This window comes from Opisthocomus hoazin, chromosome 20, assembly GCF_030867145.1.
Source record: "Opisthocomus hoazin isolate bOpiHoa1 chromosome 20, bOpiHoa1.hap1, whole genome shotgun sequence".
NCBI classification, from domain to species: Eukaryota; Metazoa; Chordata; class Aves; order Opisthocomiformes; family Opisthocomidae; genus Opisthocomus; species Opisthocomus hoazin.
In genome coordinates, this window is record NC_134433.1 from 7,859,047 (window position 1) to 7,886,398 (window position 27,352).

Consider the following 27,352-nt stretch of genomic DNA (forward strand, 5'->3'; position numbering starts at 1 on the left):
TCAACACAGGCGTGCACAGAGGAAGATCCAAGACTATTACTTACTAAGTTCTACTTTGGAGATGTCTTTTGGTGATGCAGCCTTGTATTGTTTTGAGAGTATTTGTTCTTCCCCAAACCCTTACAAGAGAAAGATTGTGTAGTTTCGTTATGTTTTTTTAATCCCAGTTAGTGATTTCACAATTTTAATTTTCTGTAAATCTTTGACTGCTGTTACTTTGTTGCTTTAATTTTTCCAATCTATTTTAATACTTATCCTGCACAACACTTGGTGAGGACAGGACAGAAATTGATGATTACAGCCTGTTGGGTCTTCATAGGCTGGGCCATTTTGCAGTCTTTGGCTGTTTCCAGAGAACATGTTTCTGGACTCTGTCAGTTACTGAAACATCTCCTCTTCCCTTTTCTCTGTGAGGAAGTAGGGAATGAACAATGCAGTAAAATGCAAATTGAAACAGTGATTAGAACTTCATGTGAAGTGATGTTTAAAATGGTTCTGCACTTGATTCATCTACAGTTTAAAATAAAGAGGGTAGGGCAGGGGAAAATCTGTTAAAGTAGTAAAACCTGCCTGGGGCATAGCATTCCCTTTCACTTCCAAAATGCCAATCCAGTCCAAGACAATTGGAAATGGGAAGACGTTGTCTGTGCCCTTAGGCTCCCACTTACAACTACCTTAACTTCTTGCTAGGTCTGCTTCTGGAAGGGTTTTGCCAGCATGTTAAATGCGTTGCATTTCTTCCCATAGACTTTAAATGCCTCTTTAAAACATAGACAGGCCGCTGCTTTTTAATTAGATGCTTTTTAATTTGACAAAGATGACACCTAATAGTGATGGCTGGTAGCTGAAACCTCTAAACTATTACTAAAATGCTGATTTTTTTTTTTCCTAATACAGTTCTCTCCTATCCGTCTTCCCCAGCACAGTTCATCTTGTCTAAAAAGCTTTACAAAGTTAGTAACAGTGAGAGCTGTGCCAGGAGAGGATACGTCTTCATAGCAGGCTTTACCTGACTTTTGGTTCCCACTTCCCTTCTACCCACCCTGACATATGGGCTTGGAAGTACGAAACGGACAGTCACGATTTGAGACATGGATTTGTCTGTGGCTTGCATCTGAGGCAGTGGGCTATGATTTACCTTAGCCGGACAACCAACTCGGCTTAGTGCTGGTAATTCTCTCTTCCCCACCCTGGGAAAAGGTTGATAAATTTCTCCCAAGGTGGCAACTCAGCATGAAGAGTCTTGCTAGCATACATGCCTAGAAGGACCGAAAGGGCTTTGCTCTGTGACTGCATGTGTTTGGGGCTGGTGGACCCTCAGGCCAGTTACCTGAAGGGTGGCAGGGGTCAGACATTGCCAGAGTTGCACAAGTGCTTCCTAAAGTAAAAAAATAAAGGGGGGGTGGGACGGAATAGAGACCCACAGGTTTTTATTTTGTGCTGTATCTTCCTCTTACACTTGCTTTAAGCTGTGCTATCCTTTGGAATATGAGGTTGGTTAAAGCAAAGAGCCATCTTGCCCAGCACTGTGTCTCCGATAGTGCTGGCTGTGCTGCTCAGGGTGGTGAAATGGGGCCAGTGTATGCACCCGGGAGCGTCTTCCCAGAGTCAGAAGTGTGAAGGATGTCTTGTAGGGAAGATTTCATCGGGGCACCATGTTCATCAGTGAACTCTTCTTGCTTGAACCTATCTCCTCCCTGTGCGTACTGGCTTTTGTGTTATTATCTGGCCATCACTCGCATATATGTACACAATCATGTAGGTTTTCAAATCAAAAAAGTTTGTGCTATGAGATCACTTCAGTGCATGCCCCACTTTCATGCAGTGTGAGACAGTGAATTATTATTCTTTAATCACCTTGGCCATAATAACTTTTCCTATAATCCCACACTGAGCCTTCCCTTCTTGCAGCCAGACAGTTCTCATCTGGTCAGTTTTCTACGACTTCGATCGCCCTTGGCTCCTTCTCTGCTTCTTCCAGCTGAATTTCAACGCATTTGATAGCCTTGGGGTGGTTTGATCATGAAGTTCTTGGCAGCTAGGTATGTGCTGGATTTGTGCTTTGGGGTAATGAGATGTTCTCACGTCCCTGCCCAGTTACTCCTGTTCTCTCAGGTTCTTTGAAAGCCTTGACCCTTTCGGAGAACAGCCCATGGTTACTCCAAAATCTCTTTCCTGAGTGGTAATAGCTCATTTAAATCCTGCCATTCTTCATTCAGATTTTAAATTATTTTCCCCCAGTGTGCATTAATTTCCATTTATTGACTTTATATTTCACCTGCCACTGAGTCACCGGGCATTATAAGCTCTTTATAAGTGTTTTGTTAGGTGAGAATTGAGTTTATGAATCCTTGACTCTAAGCAGCCGTTTTCTCATCACCCACCACCCTTAACAGCCCTACAAAACAGTATTCCTAATGCACTCTTCTGTGTAACATGCTCTCTAGAAACGTCTGAGCCTCATTATGCTAGGTGCTGTACAGAGAGCATGAGAGGGTTCTTGTGCTGCAACTTTGAAAGGATAGAAAGCCAAAGATGAAGGCACTGCAGGTACAGTGCAGCTAGTTAAAGTAGCCAACAAGCATATCCAAAGCGCCAGAACACAGTGAGGGAATGAGTAACTCCATTAATTTCTGGAGACTTTTGAAGCATTGATTTGAGGCCCTGATTTGAGCTGCTTTTGGGCTTGTTTGCCACCGTTCACACTGGTGGCCCTGCAGGGATGCGAGGCAGACCCCGTGAGGCTAAGCCTGATGGAGTGACTGTAATGTTCCGTCAGAGTGAGCGAGCAACAAGAAATGTCTGTGGGATTGTGGAAAACTGGCCATAACCCTGGTTTTGATCCGAACAGTGACCCACTCTGCATTATCAGTGGACATTAATTCTCCAGGACCTCTGGCTTTTCCTTTGGGTGCTGATCTGGCAGCTGGATTTCAGGGGCAATATTCAGACATTACAGGATTCACTCTGAGCCATGTAATGCTTACTTGCTGAATGATTTCACATCTCTTTCTTAGGTCTGGTAGGCCTGGGAAGATGTTTGATGCTTCTGCCTTTACTGTGGGCTCTTCCTTTGTAGCCTGACAAGACCGATACAGAAAGAGTGTTTTGGAAGAGCAGTGTTAAAAATAGTACTGGCTGGCATTTTCAAGGCTGAAACTTTGTGGGTTGTCAATATTGACTTACTTTAAAAAAAAAAAAAAAAAACCCAACAAATTCTTGAAATGCATTTTCCCCTTTGCTTATGTGTATAGGGAACTTTATCCAAAAAAACAGAGAATTGGCATGAGAGCAGCTTCTTTGGCGTCAAGAGCAAAGGAAGCAAATGAAGCTTCCTTTCAGTCCCTCCGAGCGTGGTAGATTTGGTGAACACCTCAACGACAGATTTATGGAAAGCTCGCTGCAGCCACATCTATAGTGCTGGTTTGCCCAGAATGTCAGCTAGAATATGCAGAAATACTGCTTTTCTTGTTCGTCGCTGGGCGAGTTAATATCCATGTTGGGTAGGACCAAAAAGCAGAGCCTGGGAGCATGAGAGGGGTCAAAGGTAGCTTCTCCTGTAAATGTGTCCTTAATTCATATGAGAAACTAAACCCACTTTCTGTGCTTAAGGGAAAGTAGATGAAACTATATATAATTTTTTTTTTTTTCAATTCAGGCTCAACAGTGGCTCTTAAATTGTTAACGTGCATTAAATTTGTATTTGACGTGCAGACTCACAGTGTTCCCCTTTGGATGGAGTTGTAACACGGGGTTTTGGATCTGCTTGCAAGTGGAAGCTCTTTGAAAATGATGAGGACTGAAATGTGTTTCTCCTGCCGCTCCATTTCGATGGGGTATGGCTTGCTCTCTCTCATCCTCCCCCTTCAATCCCCTGCCACACATGTTCTCATTTACTGCCTGCATTGAAGCTGCAAACATTTCTTGTGCATCTAGCTTTCTATATTGAGCACTGGAAATACATTTTAGTAATTTGTGGGAGAACTATTATGTCCCATGCTGGGAAAATTGTGTTTATGATTCCTGCAGGGAAACAAGTTCATCAATTCTAGTCCACAACAGTTTTGCTGTTTCTTCCTCATTCTTTTGTATCTTGGAGCAATATCATAAGAACCTCTTGCCCTCTTTGGGTTGAGTCTGGGTTTCTCCCATATTTGAAATAAAAAGCATATGCTCTGCAGACTGTGTTTTTCAGCATTGTCCACAAAATAATCATTGGGTTTTGGCTGAACACAATAATAGCTACTATGTACCCCAAATATTTGGGTTTGGATGTGCAGCAGCACTGCACTTACGAAAACTCAGTTGTATTTTATTGTTGGTTGGATTTCAAAGTCAATATTCTGCAGCAGAGTGTGTTAAAGGAGTAATAGAAGACAATCAGACTTGCCAATCATGATGTATAGTGCTTGATGTGGAAGGGGGGAAAGAACCAGGGCTTACTCTTTTTCTCAGCATTTGCATTGTCCTCATAGGATAATCCTTCTGCATCCAGTTGGTAAATGTATTCACAAGTCTTTGTTGTGCATTAAATCATGCTTTGTTTTCAACTGTAAACCTTAGGTCCCACACCCACATCTGTAAAGTGTTTCTCAGTTCAATTTCTGATTTGTAGAAGATAATTTTGGGGTTAAGGAAAATTCTTTGTTGTACTCCACCTCTTTCTTGTGTTGAAAGTAAGTTCAGCTCTCACAGGGATCAGGGGATAAAAAGTTTTTAAAGCACAGTTACCTTCTGCTTAAATGATGGGCTATTTCAAATGGAAAGAGTTGGTTTTGCATCTCTTGTGTGGATAAGTTGGCTCACAATAGAAGGGCTTTCAAGAGTGTTGGCAGGCTGGAGTAGCAAAGAAAAGAGCAAACGGTGTGTCTGGATCAATTAGTTAATTGTTAGATAATAAATTAGTCCTTTTCCAGCGCACACAAACTAAGCTTCCTTTTCATTGACTGCTCCAACTTCCCCTTCAGAGATTTGATTACAGCATTCTCTCCCAAAGCAAAAAGCTCTTGCCGTTTTGATGTAAACATTCATTGACCCTCTGTGGAGATTTGAAAAATGGCTTTCCTGTCATTAACAATGATAAAACTGTAAACAATATTGTTAAAGGTGCTTTTGGGGGGAGTCACACCAAAAGGAACAAATTAAAGGACTTGAGTAAGAAGAGATGTGCACTTTTACCACTGTCCTCAGAGAAAGAAATTAGTACAGGCAGCACTGCGCTATGCATCAGACAGTAGCTTCATCTGTGCAAATAACTTTATGATTTTTGCAAGTTTGGGGATTGAGACATTTTTGCTATTGCTCTATTGCTTTGTGTCTGATATATTGGTTCCAAAAAGAAAGTTGGAGGAAGAACAGCAATAAAACATGAGCAAAGAGATGCCTGAGATGCTCATTTAATTCCCATTAGCACAATAAATGAGAATATGAGGTTTGGTTTCATTTTATATCCCCACACTTCTCAACGGGAATGGTTTTAGGCCTGTATCACAAAAGGAAACTGAGTCATAGCCTGGCCCCTAGAACTAGGATGGAGCAAGGTGTTAGATTAGATTCTCTGGAGCTAGTAACATAACTCTGACAGTTTTGGTGTGCATTTTTTTTTGTTGGGCTTTTTTTTTTAAAGTGGATTAGAGTCTTGTCTCATTTTCCTATTTGTAAATGCAAAGACGTTGCAATCTTAAATTAGTGGGCTAAAATAATTCCTGATCTGATTTATGGGTTTGCCTAAAGGGAAGAGAGCTTTCCTTGCTGCCGTGTAGGCTTAAGTCAATAGCAATGGCCACAACTTCCTCTGCTCACCTCCTCGCACACGGGGATGTGCCTGCAGCCTTTGGGTCTGGATCCGGTAACCCAGGAGGTGTGTTACCGCCTGCGTCGCACTGGGAAAGAGCTGCTCCCATCCCACCAGGCACGGAGGCTGGAAATGGAACCAGTCTCAGGGTGCTTTCACTTCCAAAACAGGATCTGGCTTAGTGATTACGGGCTGTTTTGTGACTGTCCTCACGTAGCTGGCTGTAATGACTGGAGGAACGCGTTACCTAAGGCTGCTTTATCTTTTGAATATTTCTATTATCAGTAGCTGTCATGTCTTTTGGGTCTGAGGGCTGTGACACCGTTCACGCTGCTAGGTTCTTAGTCCCTTCTCACAGTTGTTTCTAATAAATTTTTCTGGGAGAGGCAGAAGGGGGGAAAATCTGTTTACAGAGAGGTTTTAGGTTAACAGAGGAGAATGCGCATGGAGGCCCTGCGGTCAGTATTCTGTTCTCCCTAAAGTGCTCTGGGCTGAGAGGCGCTGTCCTTGCTCCTCCTGCTTGTTAATGGTTGTTATGGTTCCCGCTAATGGTTATAGCAGGTCAACATAGCATAGGCAGCCCCTCGGCAGTGCTTAGTGCGGCCATGGCCGGTCCGCATTCCAGGCTCTTGACATCACTGATGCCAGCAGTGCCATGCTGCCTTGGCTGCTGGAGAGACCCGCGTGCTGCCACCAGCAGAGATGTGGGTCTGGCATTTTCACTTGTGCTCTGGCTCACCTGCCTTGGCTTGACTTCCATTCATTTTACCTAGTGCTAAGCCTCCAAGTATTTCACTTTGACGCGAAGGAGTGGCAAGTAATTTTTTTTTTTGCCAGTCTTCTGGCCCTGGGGGGCTGCACAACTCCCTGGTAGTCCTTTGCAGCTCTGCACCACCCTGGCAGGAGCTACGGAAACATGCCCAGAGCCCACAGTGCAAAGCTGAATGCGGAGCGAGCGAGATGATCCTAATTGGAGTCTTGTGTGATAGAGAGACACACTACTGCTGCTCTTTCAGATAGTAGTGTTCAAGGCAGGTTCCCATGAAGAAAAATATCCTTTGCTTTTGCCCTTTGCCTGTTTTGTATTGCGTGAAGCTGGTGTTGGGTTTGATGAAAGATGGAAGAGATGGGAAGCGAATCGGCGCAAACCACTAACGGGGTTATGTTCAGTGAATTGCATGGACAAAACCAACCGTTTTTTTGGCTGCTTTTAAACTCAGAAAACCATGCTAATAAATACTGGGCTCTTTTTGGTTATATTTCTGTGAACACTGCAAGTTTGATGTTGTTTGTTTTGATTTGTTTTCATCCCAAAATCAAATTTGTGCTGGATGGCTTTCCTTAAAAGTTCACTTTTTCAAGTTGAGCTTCTGTAATGTGCTACAGGTCAATCAACAGTGACCGCTGGAGGAAGAAGATTTACTCATCCATGTTTCCGGTGTTCAGAACAAAAATCTACTTTCTTTACACACTTTGCCTTTTGGGGATTGTAGTCTTTAGTGACCCAAAACCAACTTTATGCAAGACCCATTGCTACAGCTGGGTTTTGCTTGTCTATCGCAATAACCAGAAAGCCATCAACTCATGAAGACGGGATTCACTAAACTTCTTGGCTTAAATTCACGTAATTTCCTTTTATAGTGCAAGTAAAACTCCTTAAGTTGCAAGCAGGGCTGTAGTCAAGCCGAGGGAAGCTCCTTCAGTGAAAGCTCAGCATCAGCCCTGACTTGCGTTAGCAGTTGGGAGGAAAAAAACCCCCAGATCCTGGGAGCGCTTGTGAGCTGGCGGGATGGCCTGCTGGATCAGTTGTACCTGCCTCTGTTGCAAACACGCTGCAGTGCTGCTCCTGCAAGGCAAACAGGTTGTCGCCCTGTCAGTGTTTACTCAGAGCGATGTAAGACCGTCTCAATCAGTGGAAATCTGTGCACCGCATGGTAAAAAGGGGCAGCACGGGATGAATGCTGACTTTGGAAGAGTTGAGACTCTGCGCTTGTCACAGACCTTGTGATGCTCGTGGTGGGTGTTCGGTGTGCACGGCATTGCTCCACGCCTGGCCCGTGTCGCAGGGCTGCTCAGCCAGGAAGGCTCTCCGGGCACATCAGCTCCAGTAACTCTGCAGGGCCTGTTTCTTAAATACTGCTCAGAGGCTTGACAGCAAGCCTTTTAAAGCTGGTTTTAGCATCAAGGAGTAGAGCTGTGCTCAGTTTGCCTTGATCTCTATAGAACCACAGCTGCGAAAAGGCTTTTGCCATAGTAACCCATACGGGCCCTAGGCAAGTGCCCGGTGCTCATTGCCCAGATGCCCAGGAGCTCTGAATCCACGCAGGATGTTCCTGGTGTCCCACCAGAGACCCTGCAAAATTACTGCCTGTAGTTTAGCCAGACACCCAGTTGCCACTGCCACTCCTCTTTTTTTTCACTGAGAAATCCCAAGGTGTGAGGGAAGCTGTGGCTTGAGCTTTGCCTGCTGCCTGCCCTTATCAGAGCACCCTAGTGAGTTGGACTTCTAGACAGGGAGGAAAAAATCAGCTAATAATTATTATTCTCGCAGAACTTGAAGTTGCGGAATTGGTTTTATGAGAAGAATAGGCAATTGTTTAAAGTGAGAAGGAGCACCCATTGCTGACTTCATGGCTGTGTTTCCCTACAAACAAGCACGCTGAAGTTTTCCATGCAGTCAAGGGACAAAGATATGTAGTTCATTCCGTTTGTATTCACCCGTATGCTGATGAATTTGGGCTCAGAATTACTGTGTGATGACAGGAAAGCAAGCTAGTACCTCACAGGCAGTATTAAGCAATAGTTCTCAAAGTTTGTGAGAATAACAGAAGATGAACGACCTAGTGATTCCTTCTGTTTTCTGTCTCCAGTGGTTAGAGCATGGAGAGATGTCTGCTTTCAGGCAGAAAAGCAGCTAGTTCCATCAGCAGTCTGACACCTGATTTTTTTGCCTGTAATGAAGCTAGAAAGTTCAGGAAAGTGAAACCTAACCGAATGCATTTCTTTCTTCTCATTTCTCCTCTCCTCCGGCCCTCTCTCCTGCCTTACTGTGTTCGCTGCTTAAGCAGATGATAATAATGAGTTTTCCAAGATGGGAGAAGGCCAGCACTGTGCTGTGCAACTCCTCCGTGGCTGCAGAAGAGGAAGGTGGGGCCTGTCCTGGCTCACTTAACCTGACAGGGTTGTTAAACCTGCTCCAGTGGCAGCGTTTGTAGCACGTGTGACGTGTGCAAGCCAGAGGGATAACCCTGTGGTTCCAGGGTACGCGTGAGGTCTATGTGACAGTCATAGGCGCTGTGAAACACAGTGCAGTTTCAAAGGCCCGAGAAGAGGGTGTAGGAGTGGAAGCGTGAGCAAGTGTCTGTCTAAATGCTGGTTTGTTCCTGTATTTTTTTGCCTTTAAGATCAATGGAGGATCTTGTTCCTGTCTACAACTCTGAGCCATGACTGCTGGTTTCTTCCCATCCCCCTTGTTGTTTGTGGCACCAAGATAACCATTTTCCAAGCAGAAGGCATTAACCAGGGAAGATTCTTTATGGAAGTAAGATTTGAGGGGCTCAGTTACATCAAAATGGAATAGTACCTTCTGTGAAATGCTTTTTGCTGGCATGACATTTTTTATTTCAATTAAAACTAAAAGGAAGTAATTCAATTTGAAACTACAAGAAGGGATTTTCTAGTTTTGATTTATCAAGAATTTATTCCCTCAACTTCTGTTGCCCCTTTTTGGGAAGTAGGTTGGCAGAGAAGACAAAATAAAATGATGAATGAGAAGCAGAGGTGAGGTAATTATGTTTTATGGGGGTTTTTAAGGTTACTTTGGGAAAATTGAAATTATGTTGCTATAACTGGTGTTTTTTTAGACCAAGAGCTGCTTCCTCTCTGAACACCAGATAGACTAACTGTATGCACCAAATCCTTATGGACATCAGTGTCCCGTACTGCTGAATATCCAGTGAGAATGGTGAAACCCAAAGGATGAGGTTGTGTGGAGTGAGGTGCAGCGTGGGTGCAGATCTGCTGCACGTTCCCGTCCTTGTGCTTTGCACCCTTGAGCATCCGTATCTTTGAGGATGCTGACAAGGTGCCTGGCAGCCTGGAGTCCCAAAGTGCAAGTGAGCCATTTGGAGGTATCTGGGTGACTTTTCTCAGTGTGTGGAGGGAAGGACTCCTGCCAAGCACGTGGCACTTGCATCGTCTGGGCATCAGCCAGGGCAGTAAGTTTCAGATCCAGGTTTTTGTTTCAGCCCCATGCACTAACTTAGGTGGTGAGTGGTGACGTTCAAAGTAAAAATTGCGCAGCAGAGCTTGCTTGAAATAATTTATGACCTAGGAAGAAAAATCTATGCTAAGAATAACTTCTAATTACATCAGGTCAGTAAATTATTCTACAGATTCATGCCCAGGACAAGTCTTGGGTATAGAAGATGTCACCTTTGGTATGTCCACACCTAAAAATCATTGGTTTGTGTATTGTTCTCATTGAGTTCCTGAAAAAAATATATATGTTTACCTCCTTCAGTGAACAAATAACAGATGAGCACAGTAACACTTGCATGGTCTTAGACTGCATTTGTTTCCTGCAGTATATCTCTGCTAAGCCCTGCAGACTCTTTGCCTGTTGGCAGTTGTGCTGGGATGGGAAACCAGCATCGTTCACGTTGATCGAATGGAGTGACTTAATGAGGGAGCTGCACTTGGATAGGCTTGGACCTTTTCATGTCTCTTGCATAGTTTCCTGCAGTAAGCTGAGCTTTCCACTCCATTCCAGCATGTAACATCTCTTAGTTTCTTCACGTGATGTATTTTCTTACTACTACTTCAGTGTAGTTTTGGCTTCGCTCTTCACATTTGGCAACAATTTATTTCTACACATAAGTCGAGATAAAACAGATTTTCTTACAGAATAGTCCTAAAGGCAATGGTGGAAGTCTGTTGAAGGGGGAAAAATAAACCAGCCAAGTTCCATGTTGCTTTGTAATTTATTTTTTTTTTTTTAAGAAGTGTTAAAAGAAAATGCTGTCATGACAAATGAATGAAAGATATGTTTTAGTGTCCCAAGTAACGTTAGAAAGCAATACTGCAAATGCTGTGCTTTGACTAGTGGAAGCATCCTGACTTGGGCTCTGCTGGTAGTACAAAATAAACTGTCAAGGGTGTGTTTTGGGAATCAAAAAAATAAGCTCCTGTGGCTGCGTTGCAGGATAACTCTTGAATGTTGTAGCTTTGTTTAATCTGCAGCTTGGGAAATCTGGACCGACCAAGTCTGACTGCAGAAAAATACAAATCATATCAATTATTAGAGTTGTTTTAAGCTACTGCTAGTCTTTCATTTTCAGCATTAATTTGATTTGCGTGGGCTCTTGTACTCCAGATCCCGTGGAACTGTTCTGATGAAGACTTTAACCCCAGTTTGGTACTGGTTTAATGAAGGCAAATATGGTAGACACGCAGCTGACATTTTTTTAGTAATCTGTGTTTATTTTTGCCATGTGTCCTGGCTTTATCAGTAAGATGTAGTTAAGATCAGGGTCTTCTTCAGCACATCCACATCTATTCTTTATTTATTTTATTGTCTGTATTGCAGGTCATCCTTTTTGTGTTTTTTCTTGACTTCTGTTCTTTGAGTGCTGATCATTTTTCTATTATTCTGCTCCCAGTTGTGTCAAAGCCTAAATAAAGATAACTTCCCCAGCTACAGAAAAGTAGCAAGGAGAGGGGTTGACTGAAGGTCCCCCCTTTTAACTTTACGCAATGTAATCTGTGGCTTAAACTGTCGTTATTATTATGGATTAGACAAGACCGTCATGGTTATCATGTTGGAAGTTTTGCCATAGCACAGGCTGTAGGACTTCCCTGAGTTTGTCTTTTCATGAATACTTGCTTTCCTTGGCCACAAATCTGTTAGTTTTGTTCTGTGTTGGTTTTGAAAATGATTAACTTTCTGTAATGAACCAAACTCTGCTATCACAGTGACTCTTTAGACGGTCGCTGATTGTATTTGCTAATGTCTCCGTCCCAGATCTGAGCGCGACTAATGACTGGAAGGAATGTTGCTGCTGTCCTTCGACTGCTTCTAACAGTGCTCTGACATCTTTATTGTTTCCCTTGCTAGGGACGGTAGCGTGGAGTTTGTTTAAACAGCTCATATGAACAGTAGTGCTTCTTTTAACAGGGCAACAGCCTTCTAATATCAGGCTGCAGAATTAAATTACTGTACGAACAGTGAACCCACCACTTTCTGATCTAAGCGTTGAGTGGAAAGTCAGCTGACACCTATTGCAAAGGGCTTTTTTTTGTCTTTGGAGTTCAGCTAGGCTGTGTTTTATCACTCTCACCAAAAAGATGGCAAAGTGTTTTGGCTAACAAACAAATATGCTGTTTAGAAAACACCAACCATTTCACTGTTTGCAACTTTCAGTGCCATTTGACTGTATAGTCTTGTAATTAGATGGTGTAAAGTACTTAACATGTTACACAAACATGTCAAAATGCATTAACAGCACAAGTGTTCTTTACTGCTTTCCTAAATACATTTCACAATATGTCGTAGTAGAATCCACCTCTTGCCATTATTTAAAAAACTGCAAAGAAGTTAAGATCACCAAGAATTAGATGATTAGCATGAGACTGTCTTTCTGTAGTAAGAATATGTATTATGATGATAACGTACAGAGTGAAGCATACAAATGCCTGCACATGTGAAATGAGACAGCCTGGAATAAAACCCAACAAATTGTTTTTCGTGTTCACTCAGATCAACTTTCTACTGCTGCTTCTTAATTCCCGTTCAGTTCGACTGCTACTTTCCAAACTTTTGGGTTACCTCCAGACTTCTTGGCATTATGTTGCTCTTGAATGGCATTTGGCCATGCTTTCTGACGTGGGGGAGGCCAGCCGCCCACCTGCTTCTGGGAAGGATCTTTTCCATAGAGCAAACAGCTTTGCAGTATTTTACCCTGCCTAGGCAGCAATTATCTAAATAGTTTCCTTATAAATGAGAAGATCGGACTTGCGGCTTCCTTAAAGACCAACGTTTGTGCTGAACTTCCTAAGGACCCATAGCAGTTTTCCCACAAATGTGTGCTTTGTGTGTGACCCACAGCCAGTGGCAGTTGCATTCATTCCAGTGTTCCCGCCCTTGGGATCTAGGCAGGCCTGGAGACCAAATGTCTTGAGGAGACGTGTCTGGTGCAGACCTGCAGGTGAGGCCAACCAGTACCCTTCCCTGCCTGCTTTCTTCTCCCGTGGAGACATCAGTGCTGTTTGCAAACCGAAATGATGCTGGTCCTGCATCCTACACACGCTTTCCTGTGCCGTCCAAGCTTGGGTATTACTGCCATACACAGCGTAAGCTTTGCAGTTTCAAAGATCTAATCTAATAATAGATTGGTCTACATTTGCTGTGTTGCCAGAAAAAGACATATGTTGTCAGGCAGTCGAAGTCAGCAACAGTGCTGAAGGGGAAATGTGCTGAAACATGAAGAAGGCAGAAATCCAGAAGAATCTGTGCGAGGTTTGGCTATTAGGAAACTAAAAATACTGTCATCTTCCATATATGCTTTCCACACATACTTAGAGAAATACTGTTTGCCTGATGTCTCAAAATTATTAAAGGGCAATCTTTTCCTTTCTTGGCTTTGGTGTGATAACAGAAGATGCTGTTGGCATTCAGCTTACCAAGAACTGGTGTAAGAACAAAGAGAGATGATTGGAACAGCTTGAATGGAAGAGGCATGTGTAGTATAGTGCAGGAGAGAAATATGGCATGGAGTTCCTGCTGTCATTGATTCAAGACACAATTTTTGAGTTGCGCTCACAGTGGAATAGATCTTTACATATCTGTGCTGAGGCACAGGTTTTAGGGTGAGGACTTGAGTTTTGGCAGCATGCAATAGTAAGAAAATTTTTCATGCTGTTTTTTTATCACACAATGTTTGCAATTCCAGTTTTTCATTTTCAGCTTTATCCTGAGAAAAAGAAAAAGAATGCCTCACTGGCTTGAACAAAGTGAATGTATACCACAAGAACTGCTGGTCTTCTCTGTGCTGGTGAAAAGACTTCGCTTTTAAATTCAGATGGCGCTGTGCTGCTGACCTGCTACAGAATTGCAGTGAGGTGGGGACTGGGCTTTGAGCTGGTATGTGAAGATGTGAGGTTTTGACATGTGTTCTGAGCCAGCAATTACGGGATTTCATCTATACATATCCCTTAAATATCATCACTTTTAGATGTGTGCTAAGAAAATGGCATCTGTCACAATCCTACTTTTTCTGCTGGGGCCGATGTGTGCACAAAGACATGTATTAGTGTTCTGGAAAAAAAAATTCCTCTATAAATGTCATCACAGATCAGGGAAGACTTTTTTTTATTTTTTTTTAATAGGAACATTTCCTCCTTGAAGACCACTAGCTTCTCCCTAGTCAGCATGTGTGTGGCTTGGTCAGGTAGTAGTAGCAGCAAAGAATTTTATTACAGTGACTTCTCCAGGGAGCTCGCCCACTAAATAAATGCTTATACCTCCTGCGAGTCATCTGGAGCAGCATCCCAGAAGTTCTTTTTACCCAGCTTGTATCACCCCTTGCACAGGTAACATCCTTGTGTAGTTAAGAACTGAGAGTAAAAAATTTGGGCTGCTACTGATTTCTGCTTCTCTTGGCTCTGTTCCTGGAGAGAGTTGAGTTAGCTGCTGTGACAGCCACATTTACTATTACCAATGACACAGAATAATTAAGTTGTGGTTTCTGTTGTGGTGGGGCCACTTCCATGTTTTATGGTGATACGTCTGTGCTAGGAAGGAGAGTGTCATGCTTGATTGTCGTGACAGATGCTTCCAGAAAACAGGACAACTCTCTAAAGGCAGGTTGTCTGATAGTTTCCATTTACATGAAATCTTGTTGGTTACGTGGCACGTCACTAGTAGAGCTGCATGTTGTTTCTTCTAGTTTTCCTGATGAGGTGAGGGGGAGGGCAGCAGCCATCTCATTTTTCTCTGTTATTTTTGGAGGGAATAGCTGCAATCCTTTTTCTTTTCAGCAAGTCAAAAGAATTCTTAAGCCAGTTTTTGGTCTGATTCTCTAATCAAATGAATGCTTCCAGTTTCTGGTGTCTTGAGCCACCAGCGTGTGGGGTTCCTGGCTTTCAGAAGTCCTGAAGATCTCGGGACACAGATGCTCAGCAGTGCTGAGAAGCCCTGGTAGTCCCTAGTTGCTGAGTCCTTCTGAACTGTGCTCCGTGAAGGCGTTGCTCTGTGAACAGACTGTGAAAACTGGGTGCCTTAAGAACAATCTTTTTTTTTTTTCCGGTATTGGAAACATTTCCTATAGGTTGCCTCAGATAAATCTGATAGTATTACACTGTAACTGTGAAATCCTGCTCTTTCGTCCTGCTGGCTCTTCCTGTTGCACTGATTTAGCTTCCCAGAGGGCAAAATTTTTCTTGTGGCTTGGGCGGCAAACACAGTCCATGTGCTCTGGCATGCTCCTGGGGGGGGCCACGAGCCCTGCGTGGGTCGGGGGAGCCGGCCTGTGCTGTGCTGATGCCTGACAGGTCCATGCTGTGCTGAAGGTGAACATGACCTTGCAAAACCTGCAAACCTTTCTGCCGTTGCTGGGGACCAACTGAATAGAAGCTGGAGAAAGTTTGCATTGGTTTTTTTTTTTTGTTTTTTTTAGTAGGTGTTGCTGTACTTAGGTTGGTGTGTCAGTGAAAAAAAACTTTTCAACTATTTGTGGTGCTAAACGTTACGGCTGAGGCTTTTTTTGTTGGTGTGTCTACAGTGAAGAGTCCTGTGTCACATTTATTTTGTATCTCACATTAGAGGTGACATTGTGCTCAGTGCTGAAGGAGGTGGAGAGGCTGTGCCACACATAGCCTGCAGTGTCAAAAGATGAGCACGGAGCAGAACAGAGGCAGTAGGAGATTGAGAGAGGGAGAAGCTCAACCTTGTGATGCTCGATGGCCCCTACCACTTGACTCTTCATCTGGAGCTCCCCAGGGAAGGGAGGCACCTACTGAGGGAAGGGGCAAGGACCAGCCGAGGGAATTAATTGGGATGCTGCCTGCTGGTGGGAAAAGCCTCCGAAGCAGGAAGAAGAGATATTGGGGCTTGCTGGAGATCTTAGATGTCAAACCTTGACAAAGCAAGAAACTGCAGTGGGCAAAGAGGGAAGATGGGTGCATGTGTGAACCATGGGAAGGCTTTTGGAGGGCGTTGGAGCGATCAGTCGGTGAGCAAAGCCTTTTGCTCTGTCAGTGCGATACAGCGGGTCCTGGGCTGTGACAGGAAGCCCTAAGGGATAAGGTTATTACAAAAAGTAACTAAGTCATAAAAATAATAAGTGTTTTGTCAGCTCTGTTGTGCATAGGCAGGCAGCAGGGAATGTGGGTCACGCAGTGTGAGTGGCTGAGCCGGGAATAAAATCCAGGTCTGTTAAAGCCTCAGGCCTCTCCGTAAACATCAGATCATGACTCTTTCCTCTGGCACAGTTTGGGTGGGAAAGGACCTTCGTTTTAGGTGGACGACCAGGCTCCTCTCAGTCCAATGGCTAATCATATTCTGCTGCTGTTTGCTTTTGCCAGGTGCAAGTTCTTCAGCCTCACGGAAACCCCAGAGGACTACACCATCATTGTGGATGAAGAGGGCTTCCTAGGTAGGTGTCAGCATGTGCCACTTCACTATCCAGGCTGCGGGTGGAGGAGGAAAACATGTCATCTCTTGCTGAGATTATAAACCAAAGCATTTGTAAAACAGATCTGTTTGTCAGTGCTAGTAGTACAGCTATGAAAGGTGCTTTGATCACTTAAACACACTGACTCTGCTGCTGTGCTGTATACAGCATGTCACACATGGAATATGAATATATTTTAATGCTGGGAGAAGAGCACACGCAAGTCTTAAAGAGCAGCTTAAGTGTTTTTGAAAAAGCAAAACCATCTGTATGTCGTTGTATTAAAATGAGCTGGCCTTTGTCCACAAACCTCCACAAGCACACTGCATCTTGCATCTCCAGCTTGTTCATCCAGCCTCACTCTTTAACAGAGCACTCGAAGATGAGTAGTTGCTATCATCCCCACGACATTAACAGTGCTGTGGAGGGGCGAGTCAGCTCCTTTGGCTCATCACTGAAAGCTGTGGTTTATCCCCCTTTCGTAACACCCAGCTCTCTCCATACTAAATGTGCCACCTTTGCCCGTGGTGGCTGAAGGTCTCTTTCAGCCTCTGCCAAAGGTGGAGTGGGCTGTGTGTCAAAGAAGGGGGTTGGCATGTGCTTGGGAGCTGCAGGCTCTTGGCACTGGGTGAGTGCTGATGGAGAGAATTGTTTGGCTTTGTGGATGGAAATAGTTTGCAATAACATTTATCATGTGGGAAGGTTTTGTTTGTAGCAGTGTTACTGAGGTGGTGGAATGAGGAAGTGTTGTGCAGCTATTACTGTTTTGGTTCAGGCACTGTTTTCTGTGGTTGGAATTAAAAGTCTACACATTTTACCGGTTTGGAGAAAATTCATTAAAATATGAAAAAAAGAGGATTTCATCCCTGAATAGGAATTAACTATCGAATAACTACTTGCGACACTGTAATATTCAATAGGTTTGTAATAACCAAACCCTAAGGAGAAATTTAGAAACTATACCATCTCTATTTAGTACAGAGTCAAAGTTTTATAATCAGTAGCATTGCTGAATTACTCTGTTTCAGGACTTCTCATAAACAAATAATAGAATAAGTTATTACATTTTAGAACACTAAAATGGTGGCTAAACATTTTCATAAAATAATCACTAGGTTGAGAATAGACAAATGGATCTTTACAGCTATTGCTGTTTGCAATTTGGGAGTTGTGGGGTTTGATTGAAAGTAGATGTTACACGTTCTGCTTCTGTTCCCAGAAGAGGAGGTGACAAACAATTCTGCTGCCAGAATGTCCCTTGTTGCATTTGTTCAGGGGGCATATGTACAAAAATGTTATTACTACTATTGGTAGTATCGTCTTTTTTATTATTGGTGGTAGCTGGGGGAAATACTCAGATTTGGTTTCATAATAACAGTAGGACACAAAGCCTCCCTTGAAGAGCTTCATTTTAAGAAAGAAGTCACCAAAGGAAGAGAATGTTTTTTTTCCAAGGGCCACAGCACGTGGCAGAGCAAGAAACCTGGAGATTCCCGTTCTCTAGAGGGAGTCTTGGTCAATGAACCGTGCTGTCCCTGAAGATTTGCCGTGCTAGGCGCATGCTCATCCAGCATCGCCTCTGTGTCTGTGACGTCCATGGCACTCATTTCTCTGCCCAGTTGGCACAAGGCAGATTCCTCAGTTCAATCACTGGTGACAAGTCCGGATTGTAACCACCCCCGTACAGCCTCTAGCAGCCACACTGCTATTCATCTCTCTGGAAATTATTCCAGCTTGAAACAAAGGTAAGCTGATGTGGTGGTTTTGCTCATCAGTAGTGGGGGGTTGTGTTGCACCATGTGCGCCTCTGGTTGTACTTGGAGCAAATCCCAAAATCCCAGGTCTAGCCAGGCCAGTGTCCTCAAGGAGCTGCGTGTCCCACTGGCGCCCCAGGTTATCTCTGTGAACCAGACAGTGCTGCTGCACTTCGAAGCAGCAGTCCTCTCTGCCTGGACCCTTTTGACTTTCTTCCCTTGGCTCTCATAGACACACAAATTTACTGCCAATAGTTACAGTGCCCATGTAGCTTCCACTGAGCTATGGTTTTGGCAGCATATAACATCCCTTTATTTCCCATACAGAGCGTGCAGCTGGGGTGTTGAAGCAGGGCTTTGCAGGAGAGCAGGTCACGTTCCAGGCAACACAGGGGAAGGAAGGAGCATGCTAAGGCCATCCTCTACTACGACATGGTGTGGAAGCTAGGTGCAAAACCCACCATGGGTAGTAGTGTCATGGAGTGGCAGCTTCATCACCTCTTCTTTGCTGTTTGCTAGTAAGTGATGATCTGCTGGCAAGACTTGTATACTCTGCATCCTGCTAACTCTACCAACACAACACCCCTGCCCTTCGGGTTTGTGTCCAGTCCATGCTTTTCTTTCTGATTAGTCACCACCACATATAAAGCTTCCTCTCATGGTTAGCGCTGACTGCAGTCTCCACTGTTGCTCCATCCCTGTTCCTTATTTCCGTACGCTGTAAGCTTTTCATGGTCTGGAGGAATTCAGGATCTACCATCTAGGATGCCTTGTAACAGTGACAGGGCTCCGCTTCACTACATGCTTCCCCTTCCAGTCTGGCTGTAAATGTCTCGGGAAGAGGAATCTCACTTGGTCTTTGCATAGCACGTAATCAGCCCATGGGCTTGAACAGGATCAAAATCTGTATGAATTGCAGCATCTCACCTTCCTGCAAAAGAGCACCATTCATGTCTGTCTCAAGTGCATCAGCTGCTTCTGGATCTGACTGGTGAAGTGCCAGGCGGAGCTCAAGATTTACAGGGTAAATCTTCACCTTTTGTGAGCAGTTTAGGTAGCAAGTCCAGCAGCAAGTGACTTTTTTTTCATCTCCAGGTAACTTTTGTTCTTGCAGTTCTTAACAAACCTGATGTAAGTCTCTGAAGGACACGCTTTTCTGTGTGGAAAATTGGGACCTTTCTTTCTCCAGCAAGTGTATGAATTTTTGCTGCAGCAGCAGTGAGAAGATTGTCCTGTTAGCTGGTATCTCTCATGTTAGCCAGGCTCCTTCTTCCTGCATATCACAAACAGCACTGAAGGGAAAAGAATAGGCTGGAGAAATACTGGCACTTTCAGCAACCCTCGAGGTTAACACTTCAAACATACTGACATGCAGTGATCGTTCTTAACTGTTTTGTCAAAAAATAATCCTCAGGCTTGTTTCCCGGAGAGTAGCAAGTGAGTCGGGCTGGGAAAGAAGTCATTATTTCTTCTCCCCAGAAAGCGTCTGCAGTGCAAAGCCGTAACCTGCTTAAGAATTCATCGTGCTGGAAGGGAACGGCTACAGTCTAATTCTTTGCTTTAATTCCCCAGTGGTGAGGTGGGGATTACATCTGCACAGAACCTTGTTTGTTCCAGTGGCCGTTTCTTGGACTTTGGCCTGTTAATAAGGAAGAATTTTATTCAGCAAATAACACAGGAGGACAGTGCACAGAAAGCTCTTTTCCTGGCTGATACTGAGATGAATTAGCAGGAGGAGTTTGGCCATGGGCCCTCCTGTGTGAAGACAAGTGTCTCAGCTACTGGGGTGCTTGGACAGTCATGTAAAATCCTTGCATTTATCACCTGCTGTGCAGCCAGCACATGACAGAGAAGTCAAACGGCTGCTGCTCTCTGAAATACAGGAGTATTTGAGTTTGGTTTGCTTTTTTTCCCAAGGTTTGGCTGAAAGCAGGAGCTGCCTGTGCGTGGTACAGATATTCCATAACTCCTTTGCTCTCTGTGTAGTCTGTCCCTTTTTCAAAGGGCAGCAAGGACAGAGTCCGTCTCTGGGCAGCTCCACCAGCAGAGCTTTTAACCTGTGATCTTACTGGTCCCAACAGTCTCTGTTTTAGCTTTCACACACTGAGAGCAAAGTACATACCCGCACACCTGGAGATAGCCATGCTCTTGGAAACCCTGTTTATGTGCATTGGGAAGCAGTTCTGGACATTGCAGTCCTGCCCTGGAGATGCCATCTGAATAAAATAATAGGGTCTGGGGGTAGCACCGTTCCTCCAGTGGCACTCCCAACAGCTGTCACGTTGCAGCTTCCATACCATATGTCCAGAGAGCCTTTTATTGGAGGTGAAGGGGCAGTTTGGGTGTTTGGTTTGTTTGGATTGTCCCTTTTCTGTTCCTGGTTTCTCCAGCTGGTTTGTCTGCAGTCCGATTCATCCTCTTTTCTCTTGGAAGCCCACTGACTAGGTCTAGCGATAGCTCTGCTTGGGTAGCTTTCAATGAAATGCCATCGGTCTAGCTTCCCATTTTACAGCACTTCTCTAATTGCACAGCACAGTGTGCAATGAAGAACTAACACTTTCCCTCCACCACTTTTATTCTCTACAAGCCTAATGAAGGAAGAGCCCATCCAGTGTCATCTGTATAAGTTGGCTCAGTTGCATGGGGGTGGGAGATGGCTACAGCTTACCCTCAGGTATTTCTTTGTTTCAGTATCTCTTGTATCCACTTGAAACAAAGCCAAACTGTTTGATAAGGACTTTTCCAGAATCGCCACCACTGGGCTCTGGCGATGTTGTAAGGGAAAAGGAGCTCCTTTGTACTACTGTTCTTAGGGCAAGATAGTCTTTTTGCACCTAGAAGGCACCAGGTTCTATTTTTTGAGTTTCTCCCCTGTTTACGGTGGAAAGAGGAGCTTTGATTTTTGAGACCTCTTGCATGGCAGTGAATGGAGTTTGAAGGCTTCTTTCTCTGCGGCAGGTACAACCTCTAGCCTGTTGCTGCCCTATCCTAGCCTCCTCTGTGACCTTGGCAGCTGTTGAGTTGGTCCATGAACATCTGCATAAGTGGGGTCTGTGACAGTCTGTCGCCCCGGCAAAGCTGTCCTGAAGGTGGAGGATTGTAAAGCGACATGTTGCTACCATTTTCAAGTGAGATCACTACTTTCACAGCCTTGATGCTTGGTTGGTGTCCTTTGTGTGCAATTTTTCTCTGTAGACAATGAACGTAAAAGGCATCAGAGAAGGGGAAGAAAAATCAAATGCTGGGGCCGAGGGAGGAGCGAATCCTTGCGATTTCCAAGTTGGTAAACATATATATTCTAATTTCAGGGAAATTGGGGTGAGTAGGGAGAACACATCACCTTCATGTACTCTGGTCATCTTTCTCCTGGAACTGGCAAGCCTATTTCATGTAGGTCAGTGCAGTCAGCAGACCTTAGGTCCTGACTGATCTGTTCTGGATTGGAATCAGAAAGGAAAGGCAGTTTGATTTCAGTACTGAAGCAGAGATGGGAAACATCTCCTTCTCAGGTGTAGATCCCCTGTGTGAACACAGAGAAAGACTTTCAGTCTCCCAACACTGAGGTTCATCTGCAAGATGGAGGTGGCAGTCCTTGCTTTAACCTTCTTCAGCCGCCTAATACGGCTAGTAACTTCCCTAAGGCCAGAAATCCATGCATTTACACAGTTTCCAGAACGAGGAGGCTCCTAATCTCAGTTCGTACCTCACAATAAATTGCCCAGTACGTGAAGGATAATTGAACTATTTGAAAAATCTGAACTAGTTACAGTGGCAGAGAGATTTTGTCAGAATTCATAAAATGTTGACCTCATTCTAATAAAAAGAAAGGATAACAAAAAAAAAAAGCCCTCCTGCTGGTAGTGCTTTGTTTTGATAACCGTCAGCCTCAGACAACCTGCTCCCTATCTGACCTTGGATTCAGGACCATCGTATGCTTCAGTACCACACTGAATCCCTTTTTCAGTAACATCGAAATGGTAAATTGCTTTCAGTGTCCTCTCTCTCATCCTGTATATAAAATAGGCAAGAAATCAGCTTATAAATAAGTGCAAGCATAGAACCCATCTAGCTGGGAGCAATCTGTAACTTTATTTAAATTTACAGAGGGAAGCAAGCTAAGTGATGCATCTGGGTGTTTTTTTTGGTATTTCTTGTATAACTGTTTATCCTTTAATTTTTTTATTGTCCAGTGACTAGGCCTTTGTATCTTAGGCACAGTGGCTTAATTTGCTTGCTGACATTTATAGCACTGAATTCCTTCCCCTGGACCGCCAGGAGAGCCTGCCGGTTGCTAGGCAGAAGATGTTTTTCTCTATTGAACATGTGCACAATTGCTCTCTTTTGGATCTCTGTATTGGCCAGGCTGCACTGTGTCTGTGGTTTTCAGGTTTTTCAAGTAATGTGGTATTAATGACCTAAATTCAAATTAAAAACATGGGGATTTTACTACTGGCTGATTAGAAATAGGTGTTTGATTGGGAAGGTTTTTCCTGCAGTGCATATATGCTGATATAGATCAATAAATATGTTTGGAGCTGTGATTTTGTGGGATTTCTGCCCTCTCCCGAGAGGCAGTAGGGTTTGGTAGTTAAAGTTTTTGGGGAAAAGGCAGGAAGGATGAGAAATGTGTAATATTCCAAGGTCTGCTTTGTGTCACCTGGAGAAAGGAGCCCTTCAGCTTCTCCTTAGAGCTCATATGTGAGTGGGTTTGCAAATCTTGAGAGCACATAGTACTCCTTATGTTTGTAACCTGCCATGTAAAGTCTTTTGGTCCAGTTTCTCTGCTTGCTCCTTTTTAAAGAAATACTGCATAAATAATACGTTTTTTTCACTGTTTCCTTCAGCAGATGGGTGTGTATTTATATCTATTTTTGTTTCGCAGACTGCGGTGAGAAAGCCCAAACATCTCTTCCTGAACCACTTGACTGGCCATGATTTCCTCCTTTAAATTTATTGTGTCTTGGCTGCTTCCTAGCACTTTCCAAAGCCTGAGGTGGATGAGCAGATAGATACCATGGCTCACTCTTATCAACCCGCTCTCATAAATGCGGGACCTATAAAAGCTTTTCTGACTGAAATGATGTAAAGATTCAGTGAAATTTTAGGTTAATCTGTAAGAGCAAGATGCAGCTCAACAGAGAAGTAGCAGCCCTGCTTATTTGTTTCACTGGAGACCATCTGCTGGCTGTTCCACTGGTGCATTTCTGGTTTGTTTGGGTTTTTTTAAGGCAGGGCTGAAGAGGAGTTGGTGACTCTCAGTGTTTGGCTGTATCTAGAGCTAATCACAATCTGCCAGCTTGGTGGAGACATGCTAGGGTAGCTAACTGTGCACCCCATGGCAAGGAAGGGACAAAGCTGAACACACTCTGTAAGACCTTTTGAAGCATTTGATTATTGTAAGTGCTGGCAGGACTGTAATTTGTGATCTTTCCCTGCTTTTTAAGTAAGTTTTACATGGAGCACCCTGTAAGAGATGATGAAGTGCTGTTTCCGCCCGTCACAGGTTCAGAACTGAAGCACAGAGAGAGCTGAGGTATCAGTGATACAGCAGAAAAATGAACCCCTTTTCCCAAGTCTGAAAGCATTCAACCCTCAGTTCCCAAGCTTTGCTAGTTGTGCACCTGCTTTAAGGTTTAAGCAGTACTTAAGTTCATGACCTGGTGAGGAAGTGGATTTCCTCCACCTTGGCGTCTCATAAATACTGTGACCTTAGTCTAGAAAAAGTGAGAGCACAATAACCTTCCTAAAAATCAGTCTGTCATCACCTGCAAACAGAGAAAACACTTCTTTCATGGTAATCCCTTGCAAAATGCCAGCACGCGGCACTCCCCAGGGTTGGTCTCTGAGCAGATTTGCCAGATTTTCTTTTTAGTGCAGAAGATCCCAAGGATCGGGTTTCCCCAGGATCAGCAGTCATTCGTCAAGGTGAGAAAATTCCTGTCTCTGGCAGGCTTGGAGGGTCCTCCTGGTCAAGTGAGGAGGGAAAGCCAAACAAACTTACTTTCTGTCTGTACCTAGGCAGCGGTGCTCAGGCAGAGGTGGCAAATTTAGTGCCCCAAAACGTCACCGACTTTATTTTCTCCTAGTGCAGTGATCAGTCTTTTGCAGCTTTCTGCCAGCTGCTTTCCCTCCTCACTTGACCAGGAGGACCCTCCAAGCCTACCAGAGACAGGAATTTTCTCACCTTGACGAATGACTGCTGATCCTGGGGAAACCCGATCCTTGGGATCTTCTGCACTAAAAAGAAAATCTGGCAAATCTGCTCAGAGACCAACCCTGGGGAGTGCCGCGTGCTGGCATTTTGCAAGGGATTACCACGAAAGAAGTGTTTTCTCTGTTTGCAGGTGATGACAGACTGGTTTTTAGGAAGGTTATTGTGCTCTCACTTTTTCTACACTAAGGTCACAGTATTTAGTAGCTCTCATAATCCCAGTGCAGCGTGTCTAGTTGTTTGGTTTTCACTAGAATCTATTGAATTCCTTGTATCTAACTCTGGAAATGCAGAGTGATGCATGTGTTTGACTCCAAACAGTTCTCTTTTGGGGGGGGTGAGGGGAGGCTCGGTGCTTTGAGCTAATTCTTGTGCAGTTAAAACAAAGAGGGGATGTACTTGGCTTTGCGTGCAGCATGAAGCTGATGGTGACACGCTGGCCAACTGTGATCTGTAGGCTTTTGGCCTGACAGTCGCAGAAGGTCTCTTCTGGCTTCGTGGAAGAGCTGCCTGTTGGGCAGTTGAGCCTTTCTCAAGTGAGTACATTTGCTGCTGCAATCGCAAGGTGAAGGGACAGGGAATCAGAGCAGCGTGATGAAGTTCCCAGGTCTGCTGCAGGCTTTTCTGGTTGACCTTGGACAAGTCTCTCATTGTGTCTCAGTTTCCTCATCTCAAAAACAGGGATAATCCTATTAAATCACCTCATAACAGGACTTATAAAGATTAATTAGTAAACATGTGGAAATGCTTTGATAATGTAACAGGCAAGGACGATGACAAATAATAATAGAGGTAGCTTCTGTCCCACAGGATTCACTTTTACAATGGGTGTACTTGCAGACCTACTGAATAAATCATCTCTACAGCGGAACAGATTGGAGATTATGGTGGAAAAAATACCCTTTTATGAAAAAAGTTTCATAATTTTTTTAAATCTCATATCTTAGTATTTAATCTTGCACAGGATTAAGTCTCACAACCTCAAGGTTACAGTCATATAATGGTTAAGAATTTAGTGGCTCCATCTTCAAGTCATGTTTGAAATGTAATTATTTGCTCTGCCCTGTCAGTCCGGTGAAATGTTGTCTGAAATGTGATTTAAAAAAAAAGTAGAAAAAAAGAATTCCTTGTGCTATTTTGTTTGAAAATACAGAAGCAATTGGAAATGTGAGTCCAAGTGCACCAGTTTGTTTTGTTTTAATTTTCTTTTATTTCACTGTTTTTCAGTGAAACATGCTGTCTGCATCCCCTTGCCAGCAGTAACCTGAGCCGTCAGTGTTGTCTTCAACTGTCTGGGCTAGGTCCTCCCCACCCCCTGGCTTGCAGATTCTGTGAGCAAAGCCTTTGCCAAGAGTTTTTGAAACACAGGGAAAGTTTTATCAGGAAGTGGGTAATCTGCTGATTTCTGCAATTCCTGTCCTCTGACTACCAGAGACGAAATCCTCAGTTCTTTCGGACTGTGGAGCCCATCTGCTCGTGAAGCAGCGAGCGGCTGAGGAGAAGCTGGTTGTGAGCAGTGCTTTCCTGGCTGGGGGCAAAAAGCCACGGTCAGCAGGTTGGGAAGGACCCAGCTCTTGATCATGGCCCAGAGAGGGCATTAAAGTCAGAGCACTTAGGAGGCAGTCCTGTGCAGAAGGACAGATACACCCATACCCATGCTCTGAACACATCTTGAGCCAGACTTTTAATCTTCATTGCTTATCACTAAAGAAAAAAGCCAATTTCTGCTCCCTTCTTCCTTCTCGTGAGCAAACACCAGCTTTTCGAGCTTGGATCTGGTTTTGATTTTCCAGGTTTGCTCACTGGTGGTGCGTTATCCCGTGAAGAGGAAGGAAGAGAGCAGCTTGATTTCCTGAGAGCAGACTGGAGCCTAACCTGGATTTGTCTTCCTAACTCAGCTCTCCAGTGAGAGTGGGCATAATGATTATTTTTGGAATCTACCTTACCATGTTCCACATTTCTAGCCAAACATAATAACGATGCTTTGTTTTTGGAGTGTATTCATACTTCCTGTCTTATGATACCCCTGTGAGGTAAGAATGAATTTTTTTCTCCCACATATGAGGAAACTGATAAAAAGGAGAGCGAATGACTTGGTTCAAGTCACATACACACTTTGTGTGTGCTTTTGCCTTAACTACAAGCCCAAATTGCTATCTACTTGTCTGCACTTCAAAATCAGACTTCATTTACCACTGTATTGCAAAGGCTCGAATGTCTGTTCTAAGACACTACTGTAAAACCACAGGTTTCTAGTGACTCTCCCAGTAGTCAGCAGTGAGTCACTTATCCCCCTGTGCTCATACCCAGGTGGGAAGTGTGCGATCGCATTAGAACAAGTTCTATATTACAACTTTCTTGTGCAATGCCATTTATTGCTAAATCATCAGTGTCTGGCCTGGCAAGAACTGCACCTCCTTGCTCTGAGACTCAGATTTTTGCTGTTCCTCTGAGGTTTTTGTTTCTCATAGCAGAAGTCACAAGTAGAAAGCTAAGAAAGGAGGCCACCTTAAACGTATTTTCTAAATGGACATTTTTGTGCATTTCACATGACTGCGCTGATCTCATTGGAAATGCACTCCTCCATTTTGTTTAATTTTTAAAAAGTCACTGTAAAAGTATAACCAGCTTAGTTTTTAGATTGCTGTCAAAGTTTAAAGTTACAAGGATTGCAAGAGGAGAAGTAATTGATTGAAAATGAGGTGAAAGCAGGGGTTTGTGTATGAGCATTTCCTTTTATCAGTCCTTGATTGCTCTCTTAGTGGACACTTGTACTGAAGGTCTTTCCTCAGGAGGTGCTGATTATTGAAGTGGAGAGGAGGCAGTGCCTGTGCATGCATATGGATTTGCGAGTTCCCAGTCTCTAAGGAGTGCCGCATCAGCCTCTCAAGAAGGACTGATATTGTGTTATCCTGTGGCTTGA

The 27,352-nt window shown here is 43.9% G+C and overlaps 1 protein-coding gene across 1 annotated transcript in view; it reads left to right on the forward strand.

The window, feature by feature from the left end:
- Nucleotides 1-27,352, forward strand: part of CASTOR2 (cytosolic arginine sensor for mTORC1 subunit 2) — a 134,252-nt gene that overhangs the window by 48,664 nt on the left and 58,236 nt on the right. Inside the window, exon 2 of the mRNA XM_075440036.1 lies at nucleotides 16,376-16,446. Within this exon, the coding sequence (XP_075296151.1) occupies nucleotides 16,376-16,446 (71 nt within the window). The remainder of the gene's footprint in view (nucleotides 1-16,375; nucleotides 16,447-27,352) is intronic.